Here is a 27,150-nt window from a genome sequence, read left to right on the forward strand (position 1 = left end):
ATTGAAGCAGAGCAGGAGAAGGATGTGAAAGATATTTTTCTATGTATTAAGAGTGCACCGGCCAGATGTGGTGGCTCACGCCTGTAATCCCAACATTTTTGGGAGGCTGAGGCAGGTGGATTGCTTCGGTACAGGAGTTTGAGACCAGCCTGGGCAACATGGTAGAATCCCGCCTCTACCAAAAATACAAAAATTAGCCAGGTGTGATGGCGCAAGCCTGTAGTCCCAGCTACTCGGGAGGCTGGGGTGGGAGGATCACTTGAGCCTGGGAGGTGGAGGTTACAGTGAGCCAAGATCAAATGAGCCAAGATCACACCACTGCACTGCAGCCCAGGTGACAGAGTAAGACCCTATCTCAAAAAAAAAGTAAAATAAAATAAAAATATAAACATAAAAGAGTGTATCTCTGCCCACATCCCTTAACTTTGGTATTTCCTCCTGAGATTGAGAAAATATTCGAAATACTCCTTTATTTTGATCATTGTTCTGTTTCTCTCAATGTGACTGGCTAGTTTCAGCCTAATAAGGCTTCTCTTGTTTTCACAGGTTTACCCCTCTCTTCCGTAAACAAGGGCTTCCACTAAAGCCTGGTCATCACTGGGAGTTGAGGAGCTGGGCTTAGTCATTCTTTGCTGTAATAATTTCAACCGTGGCCAAGTTCCTGGAGGGCAGCAAAGGTAGGTTGGGATTCTTGATGTACTCTTGGACCCAGTTGTCACTGGGGTTGGTGCAGACTTCTCAGTTCCTTTTGGTGATGAAGCTGCAGAAGCAGAATTAGACCGTCATGGGCTGCAGACTCAGGCAGGGGTCCAGTGCACACTCCCACCTCTGGTTCACATGGAGCTCACCTTATGTTCTTTAAAGCTTCCCTGGGCCTCTCCTGGCTGGGTTCCCTCAGACAGCCTCCCTCTCTGGCCTCAGAACCTTACCATCCCTTCTCTCAGTCCCTTCTCCGCTCAGCCTAGACCCTCAAGCTTGGGTTTCATAATGGACCACATAGCTAAAAGTGGAAAAATTAGGAATGAATCCCAGGCCCGTGAGAGCCAAAGGCCAAACCCTTAGCCACTACTCCACTGCTTCTAGCATAGAGACCTCTTGGTTCCATGTATCTCATTTCTGCCCCTGGGCTCCCTGTCCCCCTCCACAGAAACATCTACAAGGATGTGCTTACATGATTGATGGCAGGTCACAGTTGAGGGCCTTTCTGTATCCCACCACCAGTCTCCTTGGCAACACTTTCTCATAAAACTTCAGGCAGCAGGTGGATGGGCTGTTCACCCACTCAGGAACTTCTGAAGGAATCACATTGTAAGCTGAGCCAGGGAAGCAGAGGCGAGACCACCACTGCCCACCTCTGTCTCCTACCATTTGTGTTTCACTGCTCTGATAGCAAAGCCGTCTGTTAGAGGAGACCAATGATAGTTTGGCAGGTAGTGGAGAAAGGGCAAAAGATGAATCCCTCTGGGGGACATACATTTAGAACCCTCAGCCTCTGAGCTGAGTGTTAACTACAAATGACTTGGTTATTCACACTTGCCAAGGAACTGGGAGGAAGCTGGCTCACTCTTGTTTATTGGTGACTTGATCTGGCAAACATGGGTTGAGCTAGTATTATACGCCGGGCTCTATGGGGGTAAAAACATGGGGAGGATACAGTCACTACCCTTAAGTAGCTTACAGAGTAGTCAGGGTTGAAAGGGAAATTGAAAAGTTAAACAAACACTACCATAGAATGTGGTCCAGGATAGAACAGACTTTGGTATAAGGTGCTATGGGAACAGAATGAGGGGCCCCAACCCATCCTCGGTGGTTGAGGAAGAAGTCTCAAAGCAAGTGAGGCCTGCATTGATTCGTAAAGGATGAGCAGGATTTAGACACACAGCTGGGTGTTGTGGCTCAGGCCTGTAATCCCAGCACTTTGGGAGGCCGAGGTGGGCGAATCATCTGAGGTCAGAAGTTTGAGACCAGCCTGGCCAACATAGCAAAACCCTGTCTCTACTAACAAAAATTAGCTGGGCGTGGTGGTGCATACCTGTAATCCTAGCTACTCAGGAGGCTGAGGCAGGAGAATCACTTAAACCTGGGAGTCAGAGGTTGTGGTGAGCCAAGATGGCGCCACTGCACTCCAGCCTGGAGGAAGGGGTGACTCCATCTCAAAAGGAAAAAAAAGGATTTAGACACACAAAGGACTTGTAGAATCTGGAAGAAAGAAATGCAGGAAAGCTTGAAGGTAGGGGAAGCTCAGTGTGTCTTGGGAGTGCTGGGCAGTTTAGGTGGCTGGCATGTAAGGTGGGAAGGAATGAATGGGCAGAGATGAAACTGGAGAGACAGGAGGGTCTGTTCACACACCTGCTGAACTACTGAGTAATTTGGACTCTATCTTAGGGCATTGAAGAGACGGAGGTTAGGGGGAAGGGTGAGAGAGTAGAGCCGTTAGAGACAGAAGTTAGAGCAGAAGGAAAAAGTGTATGATTTAGGCTTTGGTGTCAGACAGCTTGGGCTGGAATTTTGACTTGACTTGAATTTTGACTTGAATCATGGGCAAATTTCCTAATCTCCCTAGGTTTCAGTTTCCTCATCCATTAAGTGGGGGTAAATGACACTTGCTTGTATCCTAGGATCACGGTTAGAATTCGGTGAGAAAATGATTGGAAAGCCCTTAACTCAGAGTCTGGCACACAGAAGGGCTCAATCAGTGCTTATTATAATTAAGAGCCAATGGTTGTAATGACCGCTCTTCTTGCCTTGGAAATGGCTCTTTCCTCCCATCTCTTTGATGCACGCAGGCTACTGGACTTGATTGGTTATTGTCACTGTGTTTTCTTTGAGCTGTCCTGACTACCCATCAATTGGGGATACTACACAAGAGGTCAGTCTAGAGATCTCTCCCAGCCCCCAAACCTTCAGAGTGCAAATATTTTTGTAGCTTGACCCCTTTGCCTCTAGAGAGTGGCAAAGCTTGGGACATCTTGAGAGCACCATCTTGCTGATCCATGCTTTGGGTGGGCCATTCTGTCTTCCTTGAAGCCTGAACCCACTGCGCTGGTCTGATTGACTCTCCCAAAGAGCATCGTCTCCCCCTCCCACACAGTCCCTCCGTAAGTGATGCTCATATCACTAGTTCTCAAAGCAGAGTTTACGAAGTCCAGGGTCATCCTGAGAGTATGTGGGCAGATTACATGGTGCACCTGACCCTTGCTCCTTTGTGTTTATACAGGCAGAGTCAGGCCGGACTACATGCCAGGGTGACCTTAAGAGAGAAAAGAGGCCAGGCGTGGTGGCTCACGCCTCCGAGCACTTTGGGAGGCCGAGGCAGGCAGATCATGAGGTCAGGAGTTCGAGACCAGCCTGACCAACATGGTGAAACCCCGTCTCTGCTAAAAATACAAAAGTTAGCTGGGTGTGGTGGTGTGTGCCTGTAATCCCAGCTACTCAGAAGCTGAGGCAGGAGAATCACTTGAACCCGGGAGGCGGAGATTGTGGTGAACCAAGATCACGCCACTGCACTCCAGCCTGGGCAACAGGAGTAAAACTCCATCACAAACAAAACAAAACACAATAAAACAAGCAAGAAACAAAACCAAAACAAAACAACAACAACAACAACAAAAAAGAGAGAGAAAGGAATGGCTGGGGCAGCCTAGGGCAGGTGGTACACATCTTTGTCCACCCCCACCCCCGTCACCACGTCCTCGTAAGCGATGATAGAGGGAGGAGATATGGAGGGACAAAACAAACCCCATCCTCCATAGGCCGCAATTCTCCTCCCCACAGCTCCAAAACCTTTCAACCCCTTTCCTCTTTTCTGCAGATGTTATTTAGTCATAGGCTGGGGGATGGAGAAGGGGACCATAGATTCCCAAACAGCCATTCCTCTGGGACTGATTTTGGTTGTCTGATAGTCCCAGCAACCTGTGCCAGCCACTTTGAGGAAGTGGTGTCTTGGTTCAGACTCCCAATTCCTGGGCTTAGACCCACATGATTGTTTGACCTTCCTTCCTCTCGCAACTCGTTCTTCCAGGGCACCTACCGCTTTTCTTTCTCATCTGCGTGCTTCCCCCTCCCTTTCATTGCATGCAATTCTTGTTGCATTTTCTGCAGCTTTCTTGGCCTCTCCTCCTGAGTGACCATTCCTGCTCACCACGCTTGGGACTCCTGAGGAAATGGTGACCCAGTTTCCTGGAACTACTTACCCCAGAAAGATCCGGACCAACCCCAGCTCTACTTACAAAGGGGAGAATTGGAGGTCAGGAGCTAGGCATGAAGGTGGGGAGAGCCCACAGGGGCTTATGAGGCCAGAGACCCAACAGCACCCTTGGCACCACCTCCCTGCCAGCTGCTCCATCCCCTTTTCTCGTTCCTGCCCTACAGAGACAAGTGGACTCACTTGGCTGGCTGCAAGAAGCAGAAGTAATGATAAGGATGAGGATGAGGATGAGGAGAGACAGGGGAGCCTCGGAGACCTTCTTCCTTTCAGCGGGGCCGTACGGCTTCGGGGAGAGCCAAGTGAAGATGTCGTCTGCTGCTAGTGGTCCGCTTGCCAACTGCTCAGCTCTCTGGACCTTGACCACATCAGAGCAGGTAGAGGAGGAGAAACAATAGGCCTCAGTGTTTGCTGAAACAGAGGGCAGCGGAGGATGGGACTTGGTGCAGAGCTGAATTCAGTAGAATTTGAATTCACATGAAGGAATGTGTGTCAGCTACCTTACATGCCCTGTCTGACATAATCCTTAAAATAGTGAAGTAGCGATGATGACTTCCCTGGGACTACTGAGGCTTAGAGGCTAAATAAACTGTCCAAGTCCACCTGGGTGGACAGGCAGGATGAAAAACCAGATCTATTTGATTTCACCATGTTACCTGCCGCCATCCGTATGTTGGGGAAGGGGCAGGCAAGGTTGAACCACCCCAGCTTCCCCCAGGTGATCAGTCTTGGGGAGAATGAGCACAAAGCAGGATTACAGAGCCCAGACTGAGGCAAGGGTAGGGCTTAGTTGCCTCTGAGAAGGATATGCCCCCTCCCAGTCAAAGGCCACATGATTGACCTCACACTTTTTCATGTCACAGCTTATGCTAATACTCCAAAAAAAACACACCCAATGTGCCTGATCCTTGGGTCCCCATTTGTTGCTGGACCATTTGACTTATTTGTCAGTGTTTTTATTTATCTCTTGAGACCTTGGACTTTGGACCGATTTTTAGGTGTAGCCAGCCTGTTGATCCCTCCTGGGTGCCCCCGTGGCCAACCATGACCAGCAGGGGACGCTCAACTCTGTGCACCTGACAACCTGCGTCTGTGCTCTAGGGCTCCAGCTTCAGCCCCTCTGGCCTGGGCTCTGGCTGGACCTGCCCCACAGCCTCCTCTCTCTTCAGGTGCCTCCGGACCCTTTTCCACCTTGAAGGCTGTTAGTAAAACAATATAGTATAATCTGGTGTATGTAAGCGAAGGGGAGAGATTAGGTAAAATGTCTTCATGAATCATTCCTATTCCAGACAGCAGTGAAAAAAGACCTTGGAAACAGCACAGAAAAAAGGACTATGGAGTTTGACTGCTATAGAGAGCCCTTTATGAAGTGTTACCTATAAAATCAAATGATGATTCTTAGCTTTTACACTTGTCATGAAGCTTAAATAAGATAATGCATACAGACTGCCTAGCAGAGTGCTTGCAGTATAGAAAGCATTAAGAAAACGAGGTCTGGTATTGTTGTTGAGGAGGAGACAGTCTTTACACTGCTTTTCTTTCTCACTTTCTGCTTCTCACTACCTGCATTGCAGGCTTGACCTATTTTTTTGTACCAGGCTCCAGCAAAACTTCTGCAGAGCGAGGCTTGATGCCGAGGGTGCCACACCCGGCTGGACTCCCTGGTATCCTCAGTGTGTGACCAATGAGTAAATCCAGTAGAAAGGAATGAGGCCAGGGAAGGGCATAAGTGGTCTTTAATTCAAGGCAGGGAAGCTCCCAGAGGGTGGCTTGGGGGGAGAGTTAGGAGTGGGTGGAGGAAGGGGGCCTTGGTATCTTCTCTTTAGGTCTCTGAACTGTGCCTTCTCCACCCTCTCTGGGTCACTCAGTTCTCCTCCATGTGCTTGATATAATCCTGGACCCACTTGTCCCTGGGATTGGTGCAGATGGAATGGCCCCTTTTGGTGATGAAGCTGTGGAGCAAGAGGGAGAAGGATCACAAACCAAGGGGCCCAGTGGCCAGAAGAGAGAGCCCATCCTCCCTGCCTCCTAAATTCCCCACCTGACCTAGACTGCTTCTCGTTTCTTCGGTAGAGGCCGCTTAGAGCCTGTCTCTTCTCTGAGACATGCTCTTCGGTCCCTAGGACCCCTAGACCCATCTAGTCTGTGTGTCCCCCGGAGGAAGTACCCTCTTGCCTTCTTCTCCCTTTTCCGTCACCTCCCCCCATCCATGGGGTCAGCTTCCCCATGGCTCCTGCAGGCTCCAGCCAGAAAGCGCCCAGGTTGCCCCTCAGCTGTGTCTCCCTGTGTAGTCACACCTGGGAGGTACACTGGGGGTCCCCATTCCATGACTACTTCCTGCCTCCCTCGAGGAGGCCCTGCTGGCTCCCTCTCCTCACAGTGTGATGTGTGTGTGCCACCTACACAATTCCGGGCTTGGAGCACTGGCTGTTGGTCTCATAATAATCCATAATCCGCTGATGCGGGATCTTGTGGGTAGTGTAGTTGAGGCAGCACTCTGACTGTGGTAACGTCCCCCCGAGGAGAGAGCATCGGATGCTGAGGAGGGGCCCTTGGTTAAAGGCCATACTATTGGCTGGTCCTGCAAGCTGAGGGCATGGAGGAGGGAAGGAAGGAGGAGACAGCCCCGCAGAACTTGGAGGGGAGAGTAGGCTTTCCTCATCTTCTCTTCTCCTTCTCCGTAGTACTCCCGGGCTCCTCTTTTCCTCCTCCCTCATCAGCAATCACCCTCCCTCCTTTTCTTCAATCCCTCTTGGAAAGACTGGCGGATGACTTTCAACTACAGGGTTGAAGAGCAGCACACTCAGATCTTCTCACACCATCTCTGGGGGCCAACTGGCAGAGAAGGCTAGGGACTTGGCCAATGTCATGCAGCCTTCATGCCTTATTTGGGAAAGATGCTCCAAGTAGGAGGAATATTTGAAAGAAATCCCAATATGGATTTGAAGACATGCCATTTGGGAATGCAGACCCACCCCTCCTAGTGCTCCACCCTGCCCATGTCCCCACTCAACCAACAACCTGCAGAGAGAGCAGGATGCCCACAGCAGGCCCCAAGGACAATGGCCACAGAGTTAGGACACCCAAATCCTAACCTAACCTTGCCTGTGCTTCCTTTGTACTGTGGCCATTTTACTTTCCCCCGTTCCCTCCTCTGTAAATGAGGCCCTTGGAGTGGATCAGTGGTTTTTACACTGAGCTCCCTGGAGCTCTGGAGGCCTCAGGGACTATTGTGGAGGTCCCGCTGCATTTAAGAGTGGTGTCTTGTGCCCTACTCAACCCATTTTTTTTGTTTGTTTGTTTTACATATTGGGCCTCTGTGGAAGATTTTGCTTGAAGAAAAGGTTTTGTGATCTAAAAAGTTTTAAAAATTACTGGATTAGGTGATTTTTCATCTATTTTCTGATTGAGAATTTTCATGGCTCTTATAGTAGAAGCAAGGAGGTGACAGCAGTCACCCCAAGCTTGAATTATAGAGGTAGCAGGAAGGACATTGCAGGCCAAGAGCCCTGTACAAACAGGCGCATGTTGTGGTTATGGAGTGGAGCAATCAGGTGTGTGCATGTTATGTGACCCTGCTGAATGGAAACTTGGGTGTGCATCACAATGGCCTCAGAGGTCACTGAGGGTGGCCAGATGCCTGGGTGGAAAGGGCTGGTCCTGTTTTCCAGCTCCATTCCAGGCAGCATCCTCACTATCCAAAGAATGGCATAAGGGGCCCCTGTTTCCTGAGACCCACTCAGTGCTCCTATACTCTCCCACCTTGTTCCTCTGAGCTGAAAAATGACATCGGAGCGGGCAAGTCAAACTGTGCACATACCCACCAACTTTAGCTGTATTTTAAAAACCTTCTGTTTCCCCCCAGTTTCTGAAAAGAAGAGTAGGTAAAATGGAAGAGTGATAAATAGTTTTGGTTGTCTCTAGAGGCAGCTTATTCTAAGAAATCAGCTGAGAAAAGGGGGCCTAGGAGGGACCCCGCACTGTCGTGTTTCCCCCCAGCCCATACCCAAGCAATGCTGCACTCACTGGGCATAGGTGACGCTGGAAGCAGCTGGGCCCAAACCTCAGGAGGCCAATAGAAAAATGCCCTTGAGAGGCTCAAGACACTGCTCCTAATCTCCCTGAGGAAATATCCCCCACATGGGGTGGGCCACTCTTGCTTAGTGGCAAAGACAGAGAAATTGAGGGAGAGGCAGGCTGGCCTCATTCCATGTCCTTGAGGGCAAGGGGGACTGGTCCTGGGGGGCAGTGATAAGAGATCAAGGCCACATGAGGCCTGGAGATTCAGAATCTGTTTATCTGGAGACTAGAGGGCATTTGGGGTAGTGGAATGAGGCCTGGAGTCTCCCAACTTGGGTCTCATTGGTCAAGGCTGGGAGATCCTAACTTAAACCCTTAAGCAGAACCTACAGTCCTAAGTCTCATCTCCATCCTGCTCACCACACCATGGGGTGAAGTACTGTGGTACTCAGTAGATAATTCATTTATGTAATGGTTGCTATACACACAATTTCAAGAAGATACCAGCCCTCCTTTTCGAGTCTCTGCTCCTGGTCTCCCCCTGAGCCCAACCTCACTCCTGCTTATGTCCTTGCAGGGACTAGGTTGGAAGGAAGACAAGGCATTGCACTCACGAGAGGAGGATTCAGTCTTGGTCCCTAGGGCGATGGTGATGAGCAGGAAGAAGGAAATGGCAACCAAGGAGACATTCATGCTGTGGGAAGCTGTTGCAGGAGGAGAGCTGGCTGGGTGGGGGCTTCTGAGTCTCCTGCGGTGAGGAATTGTTGAGAAATGATCATTGAGGCCAAATAGTTTTTAAAGTAAGGGAGCTGAGATTTGGAAGGGAAGTAGGAAAGCAGTGATGCCTCAGAGATTTCATATCCTGTACATTTGTTGACAGTGGTGTGAAGGAAGCAGGGAGAGCCCAGGTTTAAGGGAGGAAATGGTCTTCCACCCCCAGTGGGAAGAAGTTCAACTCTTTTGATATAAGCCTTTCCCTAGACATGAACATGAGCACAGGGCTGGGGGCACTGTCTCCGACTTAGCAAAAGATCTCAAGGCTGGATGTGTCCCGTATCTAATCGCATCTCAGGCCTTAGAATAGGCCACGTGGGACCTGGAGACTCAGGATCTGTTCATCTAGAGACTAGAGGGTGTTTAGGGGTAGTGGAATGAGGCCTGGACTCCTCTGAGTCCGGTCTCATTGGTCAAGACTGGGAAATCCTAACTTAAACTCGTAAGCAGAACCTGCAGTTCTTAGTCTCATCTCCACCTGGTCACCACACCATGGGGTGCGGAAGTGCTGTGGTGCTCAGTAGATAATTCATTTACATAACAGTTGCTATACACACAAGCCACTGTCCCAGATGCTTTATGAATATTCGCCTATTTAACCTTTAGAATAGCAGTTGAGGAAACCGGCTCAGAATCAAAGCCCAAGCTTTTGACAATTGGTAAATGGAACTGGGGTTCAGACGCAGGTGGTCTGGCTTCCAAGTCTGTATTTTTATCCATTATGCCATAAAGAAACATGAGACTCCCAACGGAGCTCTGCAAAAGCTTATGGGTTCTCTATAAAGCCTTTAGTCTTAGTCCTTTCTGAGATCAGATAGTGGATCTCTTTGGGACCTTCTCCTGGTTTCTCTGACTTTCGCTACAGAGAAGCTTGGTGGGAACCTTAGAAAATGTCTAATTCAGGGATAGCTAGTAGATTTCGTTGATTAGTGGGGGAATGGCACTGGAGCTCTGTGCTGGAAATGATTCTGAGGCCATGTCCAGGCACATTGGGAAGATATGCTGTGACCGACGTGCAGTTTCTGTTGCAGTGCAGCTTGCGTGCTATGTATTTGCCATTTGATTCGTCTAAACTGGCCTTTTACTGAATGGAAGCTGGGAATCAAAAAGGGCCAGTGACTTGCTCATGTTCACACAGTGATTTGGATGCAGGACAAATCTCATCTCTGCAGGCTTTCAGCTTAGTGCCCTCACCATGCTGTTCTTGGGGGCAATCCCCCATTCTGCTTGTTGATGTGGTTAGATGGCTATTTAATCTCCTCTCCTCATCTGAATCATCAGGGTGGAGAATGTCTATTGTTTACCTTTGCCCATCCACACAGAATCTAGTGTATACCAGGTGCTTTATGAATATATATTTTAAAAGAAGGATGAATAAACAAATTGAGCCAGGTCTACATATGTGCATCTTATATATAGGAAATGGCTGAAATCTCATGGTTAGTTGTGGAGACAGTCATTGATTAGATATTTTCTATGTTTTGTTTTTTTTTTTGAGACGGAGTCTCGCTCTGTCGCCCAGGCTGGAGTGCAGTGGCCGGATCTCAGCTCACTACAAGCTCTGCCTCCCAGGTTTACGCCATTCTCCTGCCTCAGCCTCCTGAGTAGCTGGGACTACAGGCACCCGCCACCTTGCCCGGCTAGTTTTTTGATTTTTTTTTAGTAGAGACGGGGTTTCACCGTGTTAGCCAGGATGGTCTCGATCTCCTGACCTCATGATCCGCCCGTCTTGGCCTCCCAAAGTGCGGGGATTACAGGCTTGAGCCACCGCACCTGGCCAGAAATTTTCTATATTTCTTATCATCAATAACAACATTATGTAAACCCTTCATGTTAAATGATAACAGTTGTTATTAGGAACAATCTCAGGAAGCAAGTTGTTTATGGGAAGAGTGAGTCGGAAAGAAAGAATGCTTACTTCTTGTTTTTGTGGAGACTAGCCAACCTGCCATGTTGTTTCTAGGAGCCTTACAGGAAGTTCCTACACTCTTCCAGCAAGTATTGAGTTCCTACCTACATTAGTCTGTATGTGCCAACTGCTATCATAAACAATCCATCAGACTAATTAAATAAAAGTTTATTTCTTGCTCATGTTACAGTCCAGTGTGGGTCAGTAGTGGGATGATGGTGTGTGTGTTGGGATCTTCCATGTACTCATTCAGGAACCAGGCCTGTTTCTATCTTGGATGCCACCGTTTTCAGCATAAGGCCTCCAAGCTTGATACAAAAAGGGAGAGGCAGAGGAGGATTGGGAGATTTTTGTGGATCGGTTCTGAAAATGGTACAAATTACTTTCACCCACATTCCATGGCCAGCATCAAGTAACCTGGCTCCAACATAATGACAAAGGGATGGAAAATATACATCAGCTGTATGCCCAGGAAGAAAAAGGAATAGATTTTGTGACCACATCACTTCTTTGACACAGTATCATATGCCAAGTCCTGGGCTAGGCTTGGAGGGAGGGAATGAAGATGACCGTGATCCCAGAAGTCTCAGAACTCAAAGAGGGACTAAAAAAAAGTAAAGGAGAACTGCAATACAACCAGATGAATAAAATTTGGTAGCAACATAATTAGAGACCTTAAATGTCCTCCCGTTGCCCCTGTTGAATATGAAGAGCCTATTTTAAAAATATTTAAAAATGTTTTTCAAAGCAACACATATATATTTTGATTTAAAAAACTGAATAGTACAGGAAGGATCTGTAGGACATAAACCTTCTGAGTTCATGCTTGTCTGAAGAGGTCATTACTTAGCCCTCATACTTGATTGATATTTTGATTGTGTATAGAATTCTACAATGGTATATAAAAACATGTTTCTTTTTTTTTTTTTTTTTTGAGACGGAATCTCACTCTGTTGCCCAGGCTGGAGGGCAGTGGCGCAATCTCGGCTCACTGCAAGCTCCACCTCCCAAGTTCATGCCATTCTCCTGCCTCAACCTCCTGAGTAGCTGGGACTACAGGCGCCTGCCACCACACCCGGCTAATTTTTTTGTATTTTTAGTAGAGACAGGGTTTCACCATGTTAGCCAGGATGGTCTCGATCTCCTGACCTCGTGATCTGCCTACCTTGGCCTCCCAAAGTGCTAGGATTACAGGCTTGAGCCACTGCGCCCGGCCAAAAATATGTTTCTTCTGAAACTTTCATTTGTGGTGATCTGGTGTTTCCCCTTTCTAGAAAGTTCTAGGGTTTATTCTTTACTCTTGTTTTCTTACTTTTTGGCACAAATAGATGTTCCAGAATAATTTTGTACTTTCCTTGGAATTAGCCATTTCTTCCATGAGTCTCAGTTTCTTTTGCTAAAAAATGATTTTGAGAAACCAAAATCTGAGTGCTTGTTGTGTTCATTGCTATGAGAATGACATCACTTTTAGGTCTGGGCTTTCAGTGGCTAGAACTTGGAAATATATGTAAGCATATATGTATAAGTGTGTACTTAAATGTATGTCTATTTCAAGTATATCTATTTCATATATTATTAGCAATTTCTTTTTTTTTTTTTTTTTTTTTTTGAGATGGAGTCTCACTCTGTTTCCCAGGAGTGAAGTGGTGCAATCTTGGCTCACTGCAATCTCTGCCTCGGGGGTTCAAGTGATCCTCCTGCCTCACCTTCCCGAGGAAGCATAGATTGGCCAAGCCTGAGTTGGGGATGCCTGCCCTGGCACCTATGGAGCAAAGGAGAGTGTTTGCCTTTGTCATCTTTTAAAGCAGAAGGCAGTTCAAGGATATTCTAGCAAAATGAAAAATAAACCATTTTAGGAAGGAAGGAAGAGGAAGAGGAAGTTGTGGGCTACCTGTCAAGGTGGAATGAACTCAGGTGTGTAATGAGAAGAAATCCCAGTATGACATTATTATTATTATTATTATTATTATTATCATTATTATTATTTTGGCAGGTCCAGAAAGCATTTCTGCAAGTTGGAATAGGAAGTTAGAAGGTCCTTGGAGACTGTCTCAAAGAATGAAGTAGTTACCATGAAACAGATGGTGTAAATATGCAAGTGCAAATATGGAATGATAAGGAAACAAAAAGTATTTCTCTTTTGGTTAATAGAAAAATATCAAAAGGAAATCATGGGAAAAAATAAGAATTGTTATGGGATTATAATGGATCAAATGTTAAGTACACTAGAAAATGGTGTGAACTGGGCAAATGATGGAGTAAAAGAAACTTTCTTGAAATTGTAACCAAGCCTTTGAAGATTAGTTATTTCAGTAGAAAGGAGAAGATGAGATATAAAGTGAATTTGTATTTAATCCTGTTGGGGCTTAGCAGTTTCTTCAGTTTTATATTAGTTTATTTCCTCTTAAAACTCAAGCAAAGTTAAAAATTGAATACTCTTTATTAGATGCATGACTTTCATTAGCAGACACAACAATATATATATTTTTAAAGTAATTCAGGCCAAGAAACTCACAGGAGGTGTTGGAGGTGAGTGGCTGGCCTCTTTTGTCTCTTTATCATTATATTGGTTAGGGCTTCAGCTTTTTCATGCAATTCTGAACTCCCGGACCACTGGGTTTGGCACAGACTTGTCGCCCCTTCTTGGTGAGGAAGCTGGGGAACAAGGGAGAGAAAGATTACAAACTTTCTCCCAAGCAGAGGCAGACACGGGGCCCCATCCTCCCTGCTCCTCAGATTTCCCAGTCAACACAGCTTGTTTTTTCCTTTCTCTGCTGATGGCAGCTCAGGGACAGTGTCCTCTTGAGACCCTCTCAGCCTGTGGGACTCCTTAATGACTCGTGGAAGTGTCCTTGGGCAGCCTTGTGCCTGCTTTCTTCTTCCTTCCCTATCTCCTCTCCATTGGGAGTGTCTCATCCCTGATGCCCTGCAGGATCCTCGTAAGGACACAGCTGCCCCATACCTGGCAGGATCCAGAGGGTGGAACCCGATGGACACCCATCCATCAGGTCCTCCCTGCAAGATGCTGTGGGCTGCTTCTTCCCCAACACATGGATGATGAGCTTGGCACTTACATGACACCCGGCTTGGAGCACTCACTGCTCGTTTCAAAATAACTTTCCATGAGCGAACACGGGATGCTTTGTGAGATGTAGGAGATGCAGCAGTCAGTAGCAAGGTGAAAGCCTGCAGCAAGAGAAAGGGTCATTTGAGGACCAATCTTTCTCCTCGAAAGCACTGTGCAGGATGAGAAGGCATAAGCCTCGGAAGACATGTTTCCTCCTCCGTGGCCAGCACTTGCTGGCATCTCCCTGCTTCAGACCCTCCCCAGGGTTGTGCGGTGTGTCTGAGGCACAGGGTGGGCCACAGCAGGACCAGGAACATTTGCCCCAGAAGGGGAAGGCATCTGCAGACACCTGCAGGCGTCAGAGAGCACCTTCTTCTCCAAAGGAGCAGGCTCTTGGAGCAGCCAGAGGGGAACAGAGAAGGCATTTATGGAGGGGGTCCCCCTAGCCCATCTTGATCTTCCTTGGAGATGTTCACCACCCTCAGGCCCTCTCATTCTCCTCCTGTTCTGTAAACAGGGACAATGGATTCCATAGTGCAGACCTGCACCTGCTGGCTGCTTTTAAATATATGCTGTGTCTGATCACTTACCACTCAGAACTACTGGATATTTCAGTGAAAGCTTTGACATGAACTCTGTCTCTGCATCTGGAAGAAACAGGACCGGGAAGGAAATCACTGGGCGGCAGCAGTATGTTTCAGCATCTCCACCCACCCCATTGCTCATCCCCCTCCTGAGGCAGAAAGGCTCTGAAGCTGGACCACCACCACCTGTCTGGGTTCTAGGCCTGCCTCCTGGCCCATTTATTCCTTTAGGGCCCTGAGACTTTTCAGGGACCTTTTGAAAATGTAGACATGAAAACTTTGTATTGACTCTGAAATACTAAAAGCAACTGAACCTAACACGGTTCAGTTAATGGAATGTCTACATGATGTGACACAGTCTACAAGTCTTTCTACACATTTCTGGAATTTTTTTTATTGTAGGGCTCTGAAAACTGAAAGGTTTTATCAGCGCATATGGTGGCACAGTATCCCCTTAAGTGAAGTGAGTCTATTTTGGTCTTTATTCATCCCAGTTAGCAGAAATATTCATGTGCATGCTGTAGAAAGTTTGCTGTGTTTGATTGAAACAGTCTTCCTTGGCCCCACCAAGGATAAGTACCATCTAGGTATGTATTACTTTTTTTTTTTTAATTGAAACAGGGTCTTTCTGTCACCCAGGCTGGGGCACAGTGGTATGATCATAACTCACTGCAGCCTCGAGGTCCAGGGCTCAAGTGATCCTCTTGCCTCAGCCTCCTGAAAAGGTGGGATTACAGGTGCGAGCCACAATCCCTAGCCAATAGTTTAACTTTTTGCAGTGATGAGGTCTTGCTATGATGCCCAGGCTGGTCTTGAACTCCTGGGGTCAAGCAATTTTCCTGGCTCAGCCTCCCGAAGTGCTGGGATTATAGGTGAGCCACCTTGCCTAGCTTGTATTACCGTTTGAAAACCAGAGAAATTCTGTATTCCAAAATACATCTAGCCTGATAGGATTTTGATAAGGGATTGCATACCTGTATTATGCTAAATAGAAAAATGCGGCCAGGCGTGGTGTCTCAAGCCTGTAATCCCAGAACTTTGGGAGGCCAAGGTGGGCGGATCACAAGGTCAGGAGATTGAGACGACCATCCTGGCTAACATGGTGAAACCCCGTCTCTACTAAAAATACAAAAAATTAGCTGGGCGTGGTGGCGGGTGCCTGTAGTCCTAGCTACTCGGGAGGCTGAGGAAGGAGAACGGCGTGAAAACGGGAGGCGGAGCTTGCAGTGAGCTGAGATCGCGCCACTGCACTTCAGCCTGGGCGACAGAGCGAGACTCCGTCTCAAAAAAAAAAAAAAAGAAAAAAAAATCTTTACAGTGGTCAGGCACGATGGCTCACACCTGTAATCCCAACACTTTGGGAGGCCGAGCTGGGCAGATCACCTGAGGCCGGGAGTTCAAGACTAGTCTGGCCAACAAGGCGAAACCCCGTCTCTACTAAAAAAATACAAAAATCATCTGGGCTTGGTGGCGCGTGCCTTAATCCCAACTACTCCATAGGCTAAGGAAGGATAATCAACCGAACCTGGGAGGCGGAGGTTGCAGTGATCCGAGATCTCACCACTGTACTCCACCCTGGGAGACAGCGAAACTCTGTCTCAAAAAAAAAAAGAAAAAAAAAATCTTGACAGCTCGGGAGAGACTGCCCATTGCAGGGCTAACCAATTCATAGAGATAGCAAAGGGTTTAGACTTTTCATATACAAATCAACAAATCCTGAGCCCATGTGCCCAGCCACCTCCTTTGCTAACTCTCACACACCAAGCCAGTATTTCCACTGTTCTAAGTCATACTAAGGATGAGTACTAGACAACTACAGACTATCCCTATATCCCAAAGCCTGAAAGGCTTATTCAGACTACCTAGCCCTAAACCGTATGCTCTGGGCTGCCTTGCTTTCCCCTTGGAAACCCCAATAAAGGTTCTGGCATAGGTCGTCCCTTCTCTCCTGATTGTGACTCCTGCCCTGGATGCTTCCCTTGGGGCCCTGTGTGGCACAGCGTACCTCCTTCTCTTGGGAAATATAAATAATACATTCTTTTTTCAATGTCGTTGGCCTCTTTGTGTTGACATTCACTGCCACAAATTAAGATTCCACAGGAACAAATGAGACAGTGATCATGGGTGAGTCACTTACTTAGCTGGTTCCTTTTCCTCTCCCAAATCACAATTTTACACCAGATGGTAGATAGCAGTTCTAGCACTGTAAACTTCTATGATTCCTTTTACAAATTTACAATTTAATTACAGTTCTTTTGTTCCAGCTAAAATATCAGCTATATTTTTGCTGTGAAAAGGGAAATAATTGGCCCCAAATGGGACCAGTCACGTGTATACATTTCCCCCTCTAAGGGTCCAAAGGCTGCAGACAGAGCCAGGTCTACACTCTGCTGGTGGTTTTTAAATAAGTTCCACAACCATGCCTGGGCTGGAGAGGAGTCACAGTGTGTCTCTGTCCCACAGCCTGAGTTACCACGGACCTGGTCGCCTGGGAGAAAGTTCACTAGACTCACCGTTTGTGACCTGGGCCTGGGATCCAAGGGCAGCAACAAGCATGAGGCAGGAGAGGACAGCCACGGAGACCTTCATCCTCCTGGAGGGCAGGCAGGGCTGGCCGAGGACTCCTGGGCTCACTGCTTCCTGGCTCCCCGGGATGCCAGCTCTGCCCTTGTATTTACAAGAAGGGGAGGATCCAGGAAGTCCCAGGGCAGAGGTCAGAATGCTCTTCTTTAGCTATATAATAGTTACCAAGCAGTTTCTAAAAAGAGAACAAGGCTGAGAATGCAACAGAAAGTAGAGGACAAAAAAAAAATCCACTGTCCCTGTGGATTTCCCGAACTATCCCAATAGCTACAGGCAGATAGAAAGAAATGTTTCAAGGAAGAGTCTTCCTTCCAGGAGATTCATCTAATCCTCTAAGCCTGGGATAGGAGTGGGGAACTATCTTAGACTCTTGGATTCAGGATTGAGATGTGGTGAATGCTATCTTTTTTCCATTTCTAGTTCTATTCCTGTAGTCCCAACTAGGAGGTGTTAGCAGTGGCGAATCCGTATCAGTCTGCAGCAGCCTCAATTCTTGCCCCCTCAGAAGAAAGAATTCAACTGAGGGGCATAAGGCAGAGTGAGAGACCGAGACAAGATTTAGAGCAGGAATGAAAGTAAAGAACACTTGGAAAAGTGCCAAGCAGGTGATTTCAAGATTCAAATGCCTGGTTTGACCTTTGCATTGTGTTTTTTTTTTTTTTTTTTTTTTGCTGGCATTCCGCATGCGCAGTGGTCTGCCAGCACGTGGGAGGGGCTGCATGCACAGTGTGTTTACTGGAGCTGTACACATGCTCACTTGAGGCATTCCTTCTTGACCAGTCAAGTGTTCCTAGATCACATACCAGTTGAACTCTGCCATTTTGCCTCTTAGTGCACATACTTGAGCCTACTTGCCCGACCCCTGAGATCTTATCAGGAAACTGTTGATCACCAGTTTCAGATATTTCTATCTATAGGGAGACTGCCTTTGCTGGTGCTGGCTTTGACCAATTACTATTTTAGAGAGACAGTATAACAACTGCCTGACCATCACCTGATGGTTGTCTGACATTCCTGGTGGGGCAGGGGGCTCTCCTGCCCTGCTCATGTCTGAGTAACTACCTACTATAACAAAGGGATTTTTTTTTTTTTTTTTTGAGATGGAGTTTTGCTCTTGTTGCCCAGGCTGGAGTGCAGTGGTGCAATTTTGCTCACTGCAAACTCTGCCTTCCGGGTTCAAGCAATTCTCCTGCCTCAGCCTCCTGAGTAGCTGGGATTATAGGCATGTGCCACCACGCTCGGCTAATTTTGTATTTTTAGTAGAGATGGGGATTGTTCACCATGTTAGTCAGGCTGGTCTCGAACTCCTGACCTCAGATGATCCACCTGCCTTGGCCTCCCAAACAAAGGGACTTCAAAGGTAAGAACCAGTCAAGCTGGCCACCAAAATGGAGAACTGGAAAGTCTCAAGATTAGAGGCCAGAAGACCTTCCCAAGCACTGATGATGCCATGTCAAGCACTAACCACCTCATCTTGGACCTTCAGGTGCCTCCAAAGTCGATGATAAAGGGTGGCCTTTAATTCTCTAATCTGCGAACTTGGCAGTGATTTTTCAAACAGAATCTGCCAGTGGCTTCTCATGGACTTCAGTCAACTCCAAAGTTTGTGTGTGAGTGTAGAAAGTCCTTCAGAATAGGGTTCTCCTTATATGCACAACTCCTCTATTTTCTAATATAATGGCATTTAAATGCATATTAAGTTTAAATAGTGATGCACCTATTAATTTAGATTTTATACTTTTTTCTTTTGGAGTGATTTTTTTTTTCAGGACCCCAATACTAAATGCCTAATGGATAAATTGACCCTGTGCAATACGAATTCCTAGCAACCCATTAACTCTACTTAGCAGTCACCTCTGCCAGAAAGACTTCTTGGCTCTGGCTCCCACTAGGCTGGTCCAGGTGTCCCTTTTCAGTGTTTCCACAGAATCTATCAGCATAAATCTATGATAGCACCAGTCACATTCTATTTTAAATGCTTATTTATTTAATGGTTCTCCTCATTCCTCTGCCCCCATACAACAAGGTGTGTGTGTGTGTGTGTGTGTGTGTGTGTGTGTGACATTAAAAAACATGTCCAGGAATGTTACCCCCTTAACACACTTCCAAGTGTACAGTTACAAGGTCCTTGAAGAATGTCTCCAAGGATGAGATAGTTACTGTACCTGCTGCACAAAAACTATCACATTGCAGTAAAGAGTTATTACTCAGATCAATCTCATCGAAGGCTCACAGGTTAAAGGTTTTTGAAAGGTAGTTTGGGGGAGGGGATGAATGTGGCTAGGCAAAGGGTGCTTGCTGCTGTGCTTGGGGGGTGCAATCATAGAGGTGTGGGAAATTCATCTCCTGTGGGCTGAATGGCTTCTGGCTGGTGCCGCAGGAGCTGTTGGTGGGTCCAAGTGGAGCCATCATCAGTGTCTCAATGCAAAAAAAAATCCTGAAAAGATATCTCAGAAGGCCAATCTTAGGTTCTACAATAGTGATGTTATCTGCAGAGAAATTGGGGAAGTTGCATATCTTGTGACCTCCGCAATAATGGCTGGCAATCATTTATGTCTACACTTTCACCTTAGCAAAATTCAGGCTCCTCTATCCTCCTAGCCTGGTAGTCTTTCATTAGCTTTACAAAAGTGGTTGAGTTTTGGGGAAGGGCTAATCATTTAAACTATAAACTAAACGTCTGGCAGCTTGAAAGCTAAAGGCAAGAAGGCAGTAGGCTAGATCAGGTCTTCCTGTTGTCATGGTTTTCTCACTGTTATAATTTTTGCAAAGTTGGTTTCATTACCATAAAACAAATGGTGTGAGTCTGCAAGTACAAATGCAGAATGATGATAATGAAAGGAAGACAAGTATTTCTCTCTTGGTTAATAAGAGAAAAGGTTGTTAAAAACCTTAGCCAAATTAAATTTAACAGAGTTTAACCGAACAAAGAACAATTCGCAAATAAGGCAGCCTCTTGAGCCAGAGTAGGTTCATAGAGACTCCAGTACAGCCGCGTGGTAGATTTATAGACAGAAAAAGAAAAGTGATCACAGAAAACGGAAGTGAGGTACAGAAACAGCTGAATTTATTACAGCTGGGCGTTTACCTTATTCAAACATGGTTCGAATAGTTGGTCCCCTTTGATTGGCCAAAACTCAGTGATTGGCACAAGAGTAGGTTAAAGCCTGTTTACACCTCTATTCAGGTTACAGTTCACTATGTACAGAGAAACCTTTAGGCTGAACTTAAAATAAGTGAGAAGGCAGCTTTAGGCTAAAGTTGATTTAACAAGGTCAATTAAAAATTGTAGGAAAATAAGAATCTACATGAGGTTATCATGGGTTAAATACTAAGCAAATGACAAAGTTGTGTCATCTGGGCAAATGATAAAAGAGAGTTTTTATTTGTGTTTTAAAATTTTTTTCTTGAGCTAGGTCTTGCTTTGTCACCCAGACAGGGATGCAGTGGCTTAACCATAGCTCACTATAACCTCCAACTCCTGGGCTCAAGTGATCCTCCCACCTCAGCCTCCCAAAGTGCTGGGATTACAGGTGTGAGCCACCACACCCAGCCAAAACACTGTTTCCTAAACTGTAGTTAACACTTCAAGATTAGCTCTTTTAGTAGGGAGGAGATAAGATGTAATGTGAATTTGTGTTTACTTTCTTTAGGGTTATAATTCCAAGCTTTTATCATCCTCTGGGGGTGTTCTTCTAACACAGTTGTGATTTAGTGTTATAAAGGTTATTTGGTTATTGATCAGTTTTCTCCTACTGATTTCTTAGACAAGTCACACTAAAAGTAAGCATAGAGCTTAAACCTTTTTTTCAAATAAAAAATATTTTGTTGTTGTTTAGAATTTTTAGAATTCAGTGCTGTCTTTTGAATTTTATGAGACAGTTTTCCAAGGCATACTAATTATACATATAAATTTATATACTTTAATAGAGATGTGTATGTAAGTAATATTAACTACATCTTTAAATGTTTTTCTTAATGTTCTTTAAGTTTAGAGGTGAAATCTCTTACAAATTGTTACTGTAGGTAGCTAGTCATACATAAACAGGGCAGGAGGGCTCCTCCCAACCAGGAATGTCAGGTGACCATCAGGTGATGGTTGGGGGTTGTTAACTGTCTTTCTAGAATAATAATTGGTTGCAGCTAGCACCAGGGAAAGGCTGTGCCTATAGATAGAAAAAACCTGAAACTCGTCATCAGCAGCTTCCTGATAAGATCCCAGGAGTTGGGCAAGTGAGCTCACGCATGCGCACCAAGAGACAAAATGGTGGCGTTTAACTCGTATAGGACGTTCTGGGGGCATTCCATCAGTAAAGGGAAGAACCCCTCAAGTGAGCATGTGTACATCTCCAGTAAACACACTGCACATGCTCCCCTCCCAAGAAGGGCATTGCACTAGTGCTTCCCACCCCAAGGGAAGAATCAGGGGAGAAGGGACCCAAGACCCTAGAAGTATGCCAACATGTAAAACCCCAATTCAAAAGGTCAGACCCCACACTTGACCTCCAAAATGTCTCTGCTTGGCCCTCTTCCAAACGTACTTTACTTTCTTTTTATTCCTGCCCTAAACCTTCTTATCTTCTTTTTTTTTTTTTGAGATAGAGTCCCACTCTGTCGCCCAGGCTGGAGTGCAGTGGCATGGTCTCGGTTCACTGCAACCTCTGCCTCCTGGGCTCAGGCAGTTCTCCTGTCTCAGCCTCCTGAGTAGGTTGGGTTACAGGTGCCTGCCACCACACCCAGCTAATTTTTATTAGAGATGGTGTTTCACTATGTTGAACAGGCTGGTCTCGAACTCCTGACTTCAAGTGACCCTCCCACTTAGGCCTCCCGAAGTGCTGGGATTACAGGTATGAGCCACCACACCTGGCCTGTAAAGCTTCTTAATAAACTTTCACTCCTGCTCTAACACTTCCTCAGTCTCTTCTCGTTTGGGCTCCTCATTTGAATTCTTTCTCCTGAGGAGGGAAGAATTGAGGTTGCTGCAGACCTGTACAGATTTGCCACCAGTAACTCGAATAACTTGCCCCACAAACTAAATTTACACCTAATAAAAAACTTAGAAATAGGTAAAAGGGGCCAGGCGCGGTGACTAACACCTGTAATCCTAGCACTTTGGGAGGCCAAGGCAGGCAGATCGTGAGGTCAGGAGTTTGAGACCAGCCTGGCCAACATGGTGAAACCGCATCTCTACTAAAAATACAAAAATTAGCCGGGCATAGTGGCCGGTGCCTGTAATCCCAGCTGCTAGGGAGGCTGAGGCAGGAGAATCGCTTGAACCCGTGAGGTGGAGGTTGCAGTGAGCCGAGATTGCACCACTGCGCTCCAGCCTGGGTGACAGAGCAAGATTCTGGCTCAGAAAAAAAAAGAAAGAAATAGGTGAAAGGATGACTGCACGGTTTTCAAGGTCATATGACAATGTTGACTAAAAGGCCCACCCTGGGGTTCCTTAAATCCATAGGGGAATGAACTTTTGATTGATTTTCTGTTTACTATTGATCAGGCCCTAGATTCTGAGAAAGTATATGTTAAATTATAAACGTGTGTAGCCAGATGCAAATGATTTCTGTCTATTAAAAAAGATAATCCCACAGTTACAGGTTTTTCTGTTGCCCTATCCACAGGGTAATAATGTGTGCTCTAATTTAACAAACTTATTTCAGAACACCATCCCCAGTAAACTATACAAATCTCTGCTATTCAAATGATTTTTGAATTATTTTAATAGTTCTCTCACTAATGAGTTAAATACATCTTTGATGCATATTCAATCTAAATTGGATAAGGAATATTTTTAGCTTTCTAAATTGTATTATGATGTCTCTTGTTTTGAAGATAATGCTTATCCAAAGTTCAGTAATTCCTTTAGTTTCTTTTTCCTCTTAAAATTCAAGTAAAGGCTGGGCGTGGTGGCTCACACTTGTAATACTAGCACTTTGGGAGGCTGAGGCAGGAGGATCGCTTGAGCCTAAGAGATCAAGACCAGCCTGGGCAACATAATCAGATCCTGTCTCTTCAAAAAAAAAGAATTAGCAGAGTATGGTGGCATGTACCTGTAGTCCCAGCTGATATGGACAGAAGGCAGAGAAATACTGGGTAGAAGAGGGCAGTTCCCTGGCAAATGCCCCACCCTCAAGCCTGGGAACCCACAGCCCTAAATTGGAACAGGCATTTCTGTTTTTGCATCCAAATGTTGCCTTTTCCAAGACTACTCTGGCCTGCCACACCCCTATCTTGTGTCCATCTGACAGCTAGACCTCCATAAAGGGAAAGAGAGCCAATATTACTTTTACCCAAAGGAAAGAGAGAGGTGTCAGGATTTTAGAAAAGAGGCAGATCCAACAGTTCTGCCTCTTTACCTCTTAAACCCCAAACTCCATGAGCAGAGGAACAGAAGAACGGCAGTGGCAGAGAAGGAGAGATGAGAAGGAGCATCTGAATGTCAGGAGAAGTTCGGCTGGGGACAGTTGAAGAAGAGATCAGCCACGGGATGGCTAAACTCCAAGGGAAGATCGTCTTCCCACTTCATCCGTTCTCCAGCTCCCCATTCATTCCGTAAGAGCCACATCCATCACACAATAAAATCTCCACATTCACCGTCGTTCAAGTCTTTTTGAACGATGACCAGAGTCTTCCTGGATGCCAGACAAGGACCTGGGTACCAAGAGGGCAGGGTATATTCAATCTAGGGCTTCAGGTTGAGGCCCTAGAAAGGAAAACCAGATCTGAGGGATCCAAAGCCAGGCAACAAGCACAATGTAAATGGGAAGGACGAATTCCTGCTGACTAAACCCTTGCTTCATGCAAGGAGGCCATGCTCCATGACATAGATGAGGCCCAGGGAACTCAAAGGTTGTTGGCAGCAAGGGAAATAGGGCATACTGTGTAAGAGTAGATATTCTCAACCCCCAGACCCCCCTGTTAACATGAGTAAAAGCCGCTTTGGCACCCATGGGTGGCACCTGCCAAGGTCACTAGGACTCGGGGACAAAAAGACAGAAGAGGCAAGGGGGATGCCTGCTTTCTCTCCATCACAACCTGAGTTATCACTAAAAGAAGGGAAGGAAACGAGGGTCACCTCTATTTCTTGCCTTTCAGAATGGGCAATCAGCTGTCTTCACCACTCCCAGCTTATACTCCTCTGGAGTGTATCCTGAACCACTGGGACTGCTTTGACCTGCAGACTCTGGAGGAAAATGGCTCATAGCCCTCTGCACAAAGGTTTGGGCAAATTATGAAAGACTGGCTTGGCTTCAGGAAGAAACCATTCATTTTGATACCATCCAGCAGTTGGATCTTTTCTGTAAACGTGAGGGCAAACACTCTGAGGCCCCATATGTGCAGGCTTTCTATATCTTGCTGGGCAATCCAGACCTTTGCTGACAATGTAGAATTAATCCAGACCTATTTGCCATCTCGGGAGAGGCTGCAAGGGGCAATCTCAGGGAACTAAACAAACAAATCTCAGAGGCATCCCCAGCAGAGGAATCAGCTCCCTCCAGCCCTGCTCCTCCAGGTCCACCCCATCCTCCCTATCCAGCTTCAGTCTCTCACTTGCCCCCTTCTAGAAATTCTCACCCTAGACAAGCCCCAGTCTCATTCTTTCCCCTCCAACAGATGCCTGGTGAATTTGCCCCAGTAAGGTCCAGGTGCCCTTCTCTCTACAGAACTTGAAGGAAATTGAGGGGGATGTTGGCAAGCTTTCAGATGAGCCTGAAAGATATATAAAGGCTTTCCAGAATTTAACCCAAGTATTTGAACTCTCCTAGGAAGATGTGATGTTACTTTGAACCAAACCCTGACTAACACTGAGAAACAGGCCACTCTGCAAGTGACAGAGAGATCTGGGGATGAGGTTTGTATCACATGTAGCACCCAGGAAAGGGGGCGAATATTATCCAACTGGAAGAGAAGCAGTATCAATGAATGTCCCTAAATGGGATTCCAGTGACAAGATGGGAGAATGGAAGAGGAGATAGTTTCAGGTGTGCATAATAGAGGGCTTACGTAGGGCTAGAACTAAGCCTCTTCACTATATCAAGATATCCATAGTAGACCAGGGATTTAATGAAAATTCCACTGCCTTCTTGGGGAGGCTAAGAGGGTCCTTTGTAAAGCATAGGTCTCTATGTCCTAATTCTGTCAAGGGACAACTAATCCTAAATGATAAATGTATTACTCAGGCAGCCCCTGATATCAGGGGTAAGTTGCAGAAATGGGCCCTGGCATCAGGGAGTACCTTAGGAGACCTCCTGAAAGTGGCCACCTTGGTCTTTTACAGTAGAGATAGGGAAATACGAGAAAGAGGCAGAAGCTTTAAGGGCCACCATGCAAACCCACAAACCCCAGGATTCCCAAGGTTCATCCGTTAACTCCTACACATGTGGCAAGAACAGTTATCTCTCTTCTAAAATTTAACCACACCCCTACAAGTCTTAATTTCTTTCACCAAGGTGAAACATCTCGGGGTACAATGTTGTTAGTATATTACATTTCCTATTTCTGTAATCTTTGGCACTAGATTATTTCCTTGTATAATACACATGTTTAACCCATGCATACTTAACACCTTATAAAACTTGTTTTATTCTCTCAAGTTTGAGGTCATCAAACTCTAAATGGTCAGGCAACTGGAGCCTTGGATGATGACTCCCCTTCCCCAGGGACCCTTATATAGACCTCTGGGAGGAATCTGACTTCTGTTTTCCCCAAAACAATGTCCCCGTCAGCAGGAAGTAGCTAAGACTGATCATCATCCATATTCTAATGGCAATTAGATGGGCCTCTTAGAGGGGGGAAATGATACAGATACAGGCAAGGAAATACCCGGGGTAGAAGAGGCAGTTCCCCAACGAAGGCCTACACTGAAGCCTAGAATTCCATGGCCCTAAGTGGGAGCAAGCATTCCTATTTTCACGCCCAAATGTTGACTTTTCCAAAACCACTGTGGCCTACCACACCTCTATCCTGTGCCCATATAAATCCCCGAGCTCTACAAGCAGGGGAACAGAGGAGCAGCAGAACAGCAAAATGGCATGGCAGAGAGGGAGAGAAGAGAAGGAGCATCTGAATGTCAGGAGGAGTTTGGCTGAGGACGATGGGAGAGAAGATAAGCCGTGGGATGGCTGAACTCCAGGGGAAGATCATCTTCCCACTCCATCCCCTTTCCAGCCCTGCATCCATTCCTCTGAGAGCGAACTCCATCACTCAGTAAAATCCCCACCTTCGCCATCCTTCAAGTTGATGTGACCTGATTCTTCCTGGATGCAAGACAAGGACATGGGTACCAAGAGAGTATAAAAGGCTGTCACCCTGACTCTCCACTGAATGGAATAGCTATCCATGAAAAGCAATTGCTAAAGGGCATTACTTGTAATGCACCGCTAGATGCTACAATGGGGTTGGAGCCCAAAAGCACTCACCCTGGCTCCTGCACCTGCCTGTCTGCATGTTCCCCCTCCCGTAAGGGGTTTGAGTGTGCAGCAGCCTTGCAAACGAGCCACACCCCTGTCACAAGTCCTGTGAGGGGGTCAGGGAAGTCTCCTGTGTTAGCCCAACTGGCGCCATCAAGTAAACCCCTGCCGTTTTGTACACCCTGATCAGGGAGGAAACTTCCATGGGGGCTCAGACCATGAAAAACATTTTGCCAAGCAGATCCCAGGCCACACTGCCTGACTGCGGGAAGTGCCTCACTTATTACATCCTGCCAGGCAGCTAGTCACACTGCCCCACCTCCCCTGTCCAGAACCTATAATTGTACCAGTCTGGAAGCAGGACAGGGGCTCCAGCGCTTGTTGGTGCTCCCCCTCCACAGGTTTTTCTGTCCAATAAACCTATGTTGCTGTTGAGCTTCCCCACCTTGTATGTCTCTTTTCTCTGTCTTAACATCCTGTTTCACAGCTACTTGTAGGGCTGAGGTAGGTGGGTTACTTGAGCCCAGGAGGTTAGGCTGCAGTGAGGCAAGATGTTCCAGTGCACTCCAGCCTGGGTGACAGAGGCCCTATCACACACA

General features: G+C 46.5%; 3 protein-coding genes across 3 annotated transcripts; all 3 read right to left on the bottom strand.

Moving 5' to 3' along the window:
* Window positions 1-594: 594 nt before the first annotated feature.
* LOC111529361 (C-C motif chemokine 16) lies at window positions 595-4,870 on the bottom strand. Its single transcript, XM_023196277.2, is given in 4 exon segments — window positions 595-760; window positions 1,172-1,292; window positions 4,388-4,615; window positions 4,861-4,870. Coding segments are annotated over 4 exon segments (525 nt in total).
* Window positions 4,871-6,068: 1,198 nt separating this feature from the next.
* LOC113221816 (C-C motif chemokine 14-like) lies at window positions 6,069-13,494 on the bottom strand. The gene is made up of 5 exons (XM_026451147.1): window positions 13,423-13,494; window positions 8,839-8,972; window positions 8,029-8,072; window positions 6,608-6,792; window positions 6,069-6,156 (listed from the first exon to the last, which is right to left on the bottom strand). The coding sequence occupies exons 1-5, from the start codon at window positions 13,467-13,469 to the stop codon at window positions 6,069-6,071; spliced, it is 498 nt and encodes a 165-aa protein (XP_026306932.1). The 5' UTR covers window positions 13,470-13,494.
* LOC111529364 (C-C motif chemokine 15-like) lies at window positions 13,324-17,703 on the bottom strand. Its single transcript, XM_023196280.2, has 4 exons — window positions 17,072-17,703; window positions 14,565-14,621; window positions 13,982-14,093; window positions 13,324-13,562 (listed from the first exon to the last, which is right to left on the bottom strand). The coding sequence occupies exons 1-4, from the start codon at window positions 17,145-17,147 to the stop codon at window positions 13,478-13,480; spliced, it is 330 nt and encodes a 109-aa protein (XP_023052048.2). The 5' UTR covers window positions 17,148-17,703; the 3' UTR covers window positions 13,324-13,477.
* Between the last annotated feature and the right edge of the window lie 9,447 nt (window positions 17,704-27,150).

This window comes from Piliocolobus tephrosceles, chromosome 16, assembly GCF_002776525.5.
Source record: "Piliocolobus tephrosceles isolate RC106 chromosome 16, ASM277652v3, whole genome shotgun sequence".
Classification (NCBI taxonomy): Eukaryota; Metazoa; Chordata; class Mammalia; order Primates; family Cercopithecidae; genus Piliocolobus; species Piliocolobus tephrosceles.

Excerpts from the sequence above, each read along its gene's own strand:
- LOC113221816 (XM_026451147.1), bottom strand. The coding sequence starts at position 13,469 with ATGATAAAGAGACAAAAGAGGCCAGCCACTCACCTCCAACACCTCCT. Across the intron at positions 8,073-8,838 it reads CAAGACTGAATCCTCCTCTC|AAACTGGGGGGAAACAGAAG; the intron begins GTGAGTGCAATG and ends TCTTCTTTTCAG. Across the intron at positions 6,157-6,607 it reads TGCTCCAAGCCCGGAATTGT|CTTCATCACCAAAAGGGGCC; the intron begins GTAGGTGGCACA and ends CTTGCTCCACAG.
- LOC111529364 (XM_023196280.2), bottom strand. The coding sequence starts at position 17,147 with ATGAAGGTCTCCGTGGCTGTCCTCTCCTGCCTCATGCTTGTTGCTGCC. Across the intron at positions 14,094-14,564 it reads ATATCCAGTAGTTCTGAGTG|GCTTTCACCTTGCTACTGAC; the intron begins GTAAGTGATCAG and ends CTCTTGCTGCAG. Across the intron at positions 13,563-13,981 it reads TGCTCCAAGCCGGGTGTCAT|CTTCCTCACCAAGAAGGGGC; the intron begins GTAAGTGCCAAG and ends CTTGTTCCCCAG.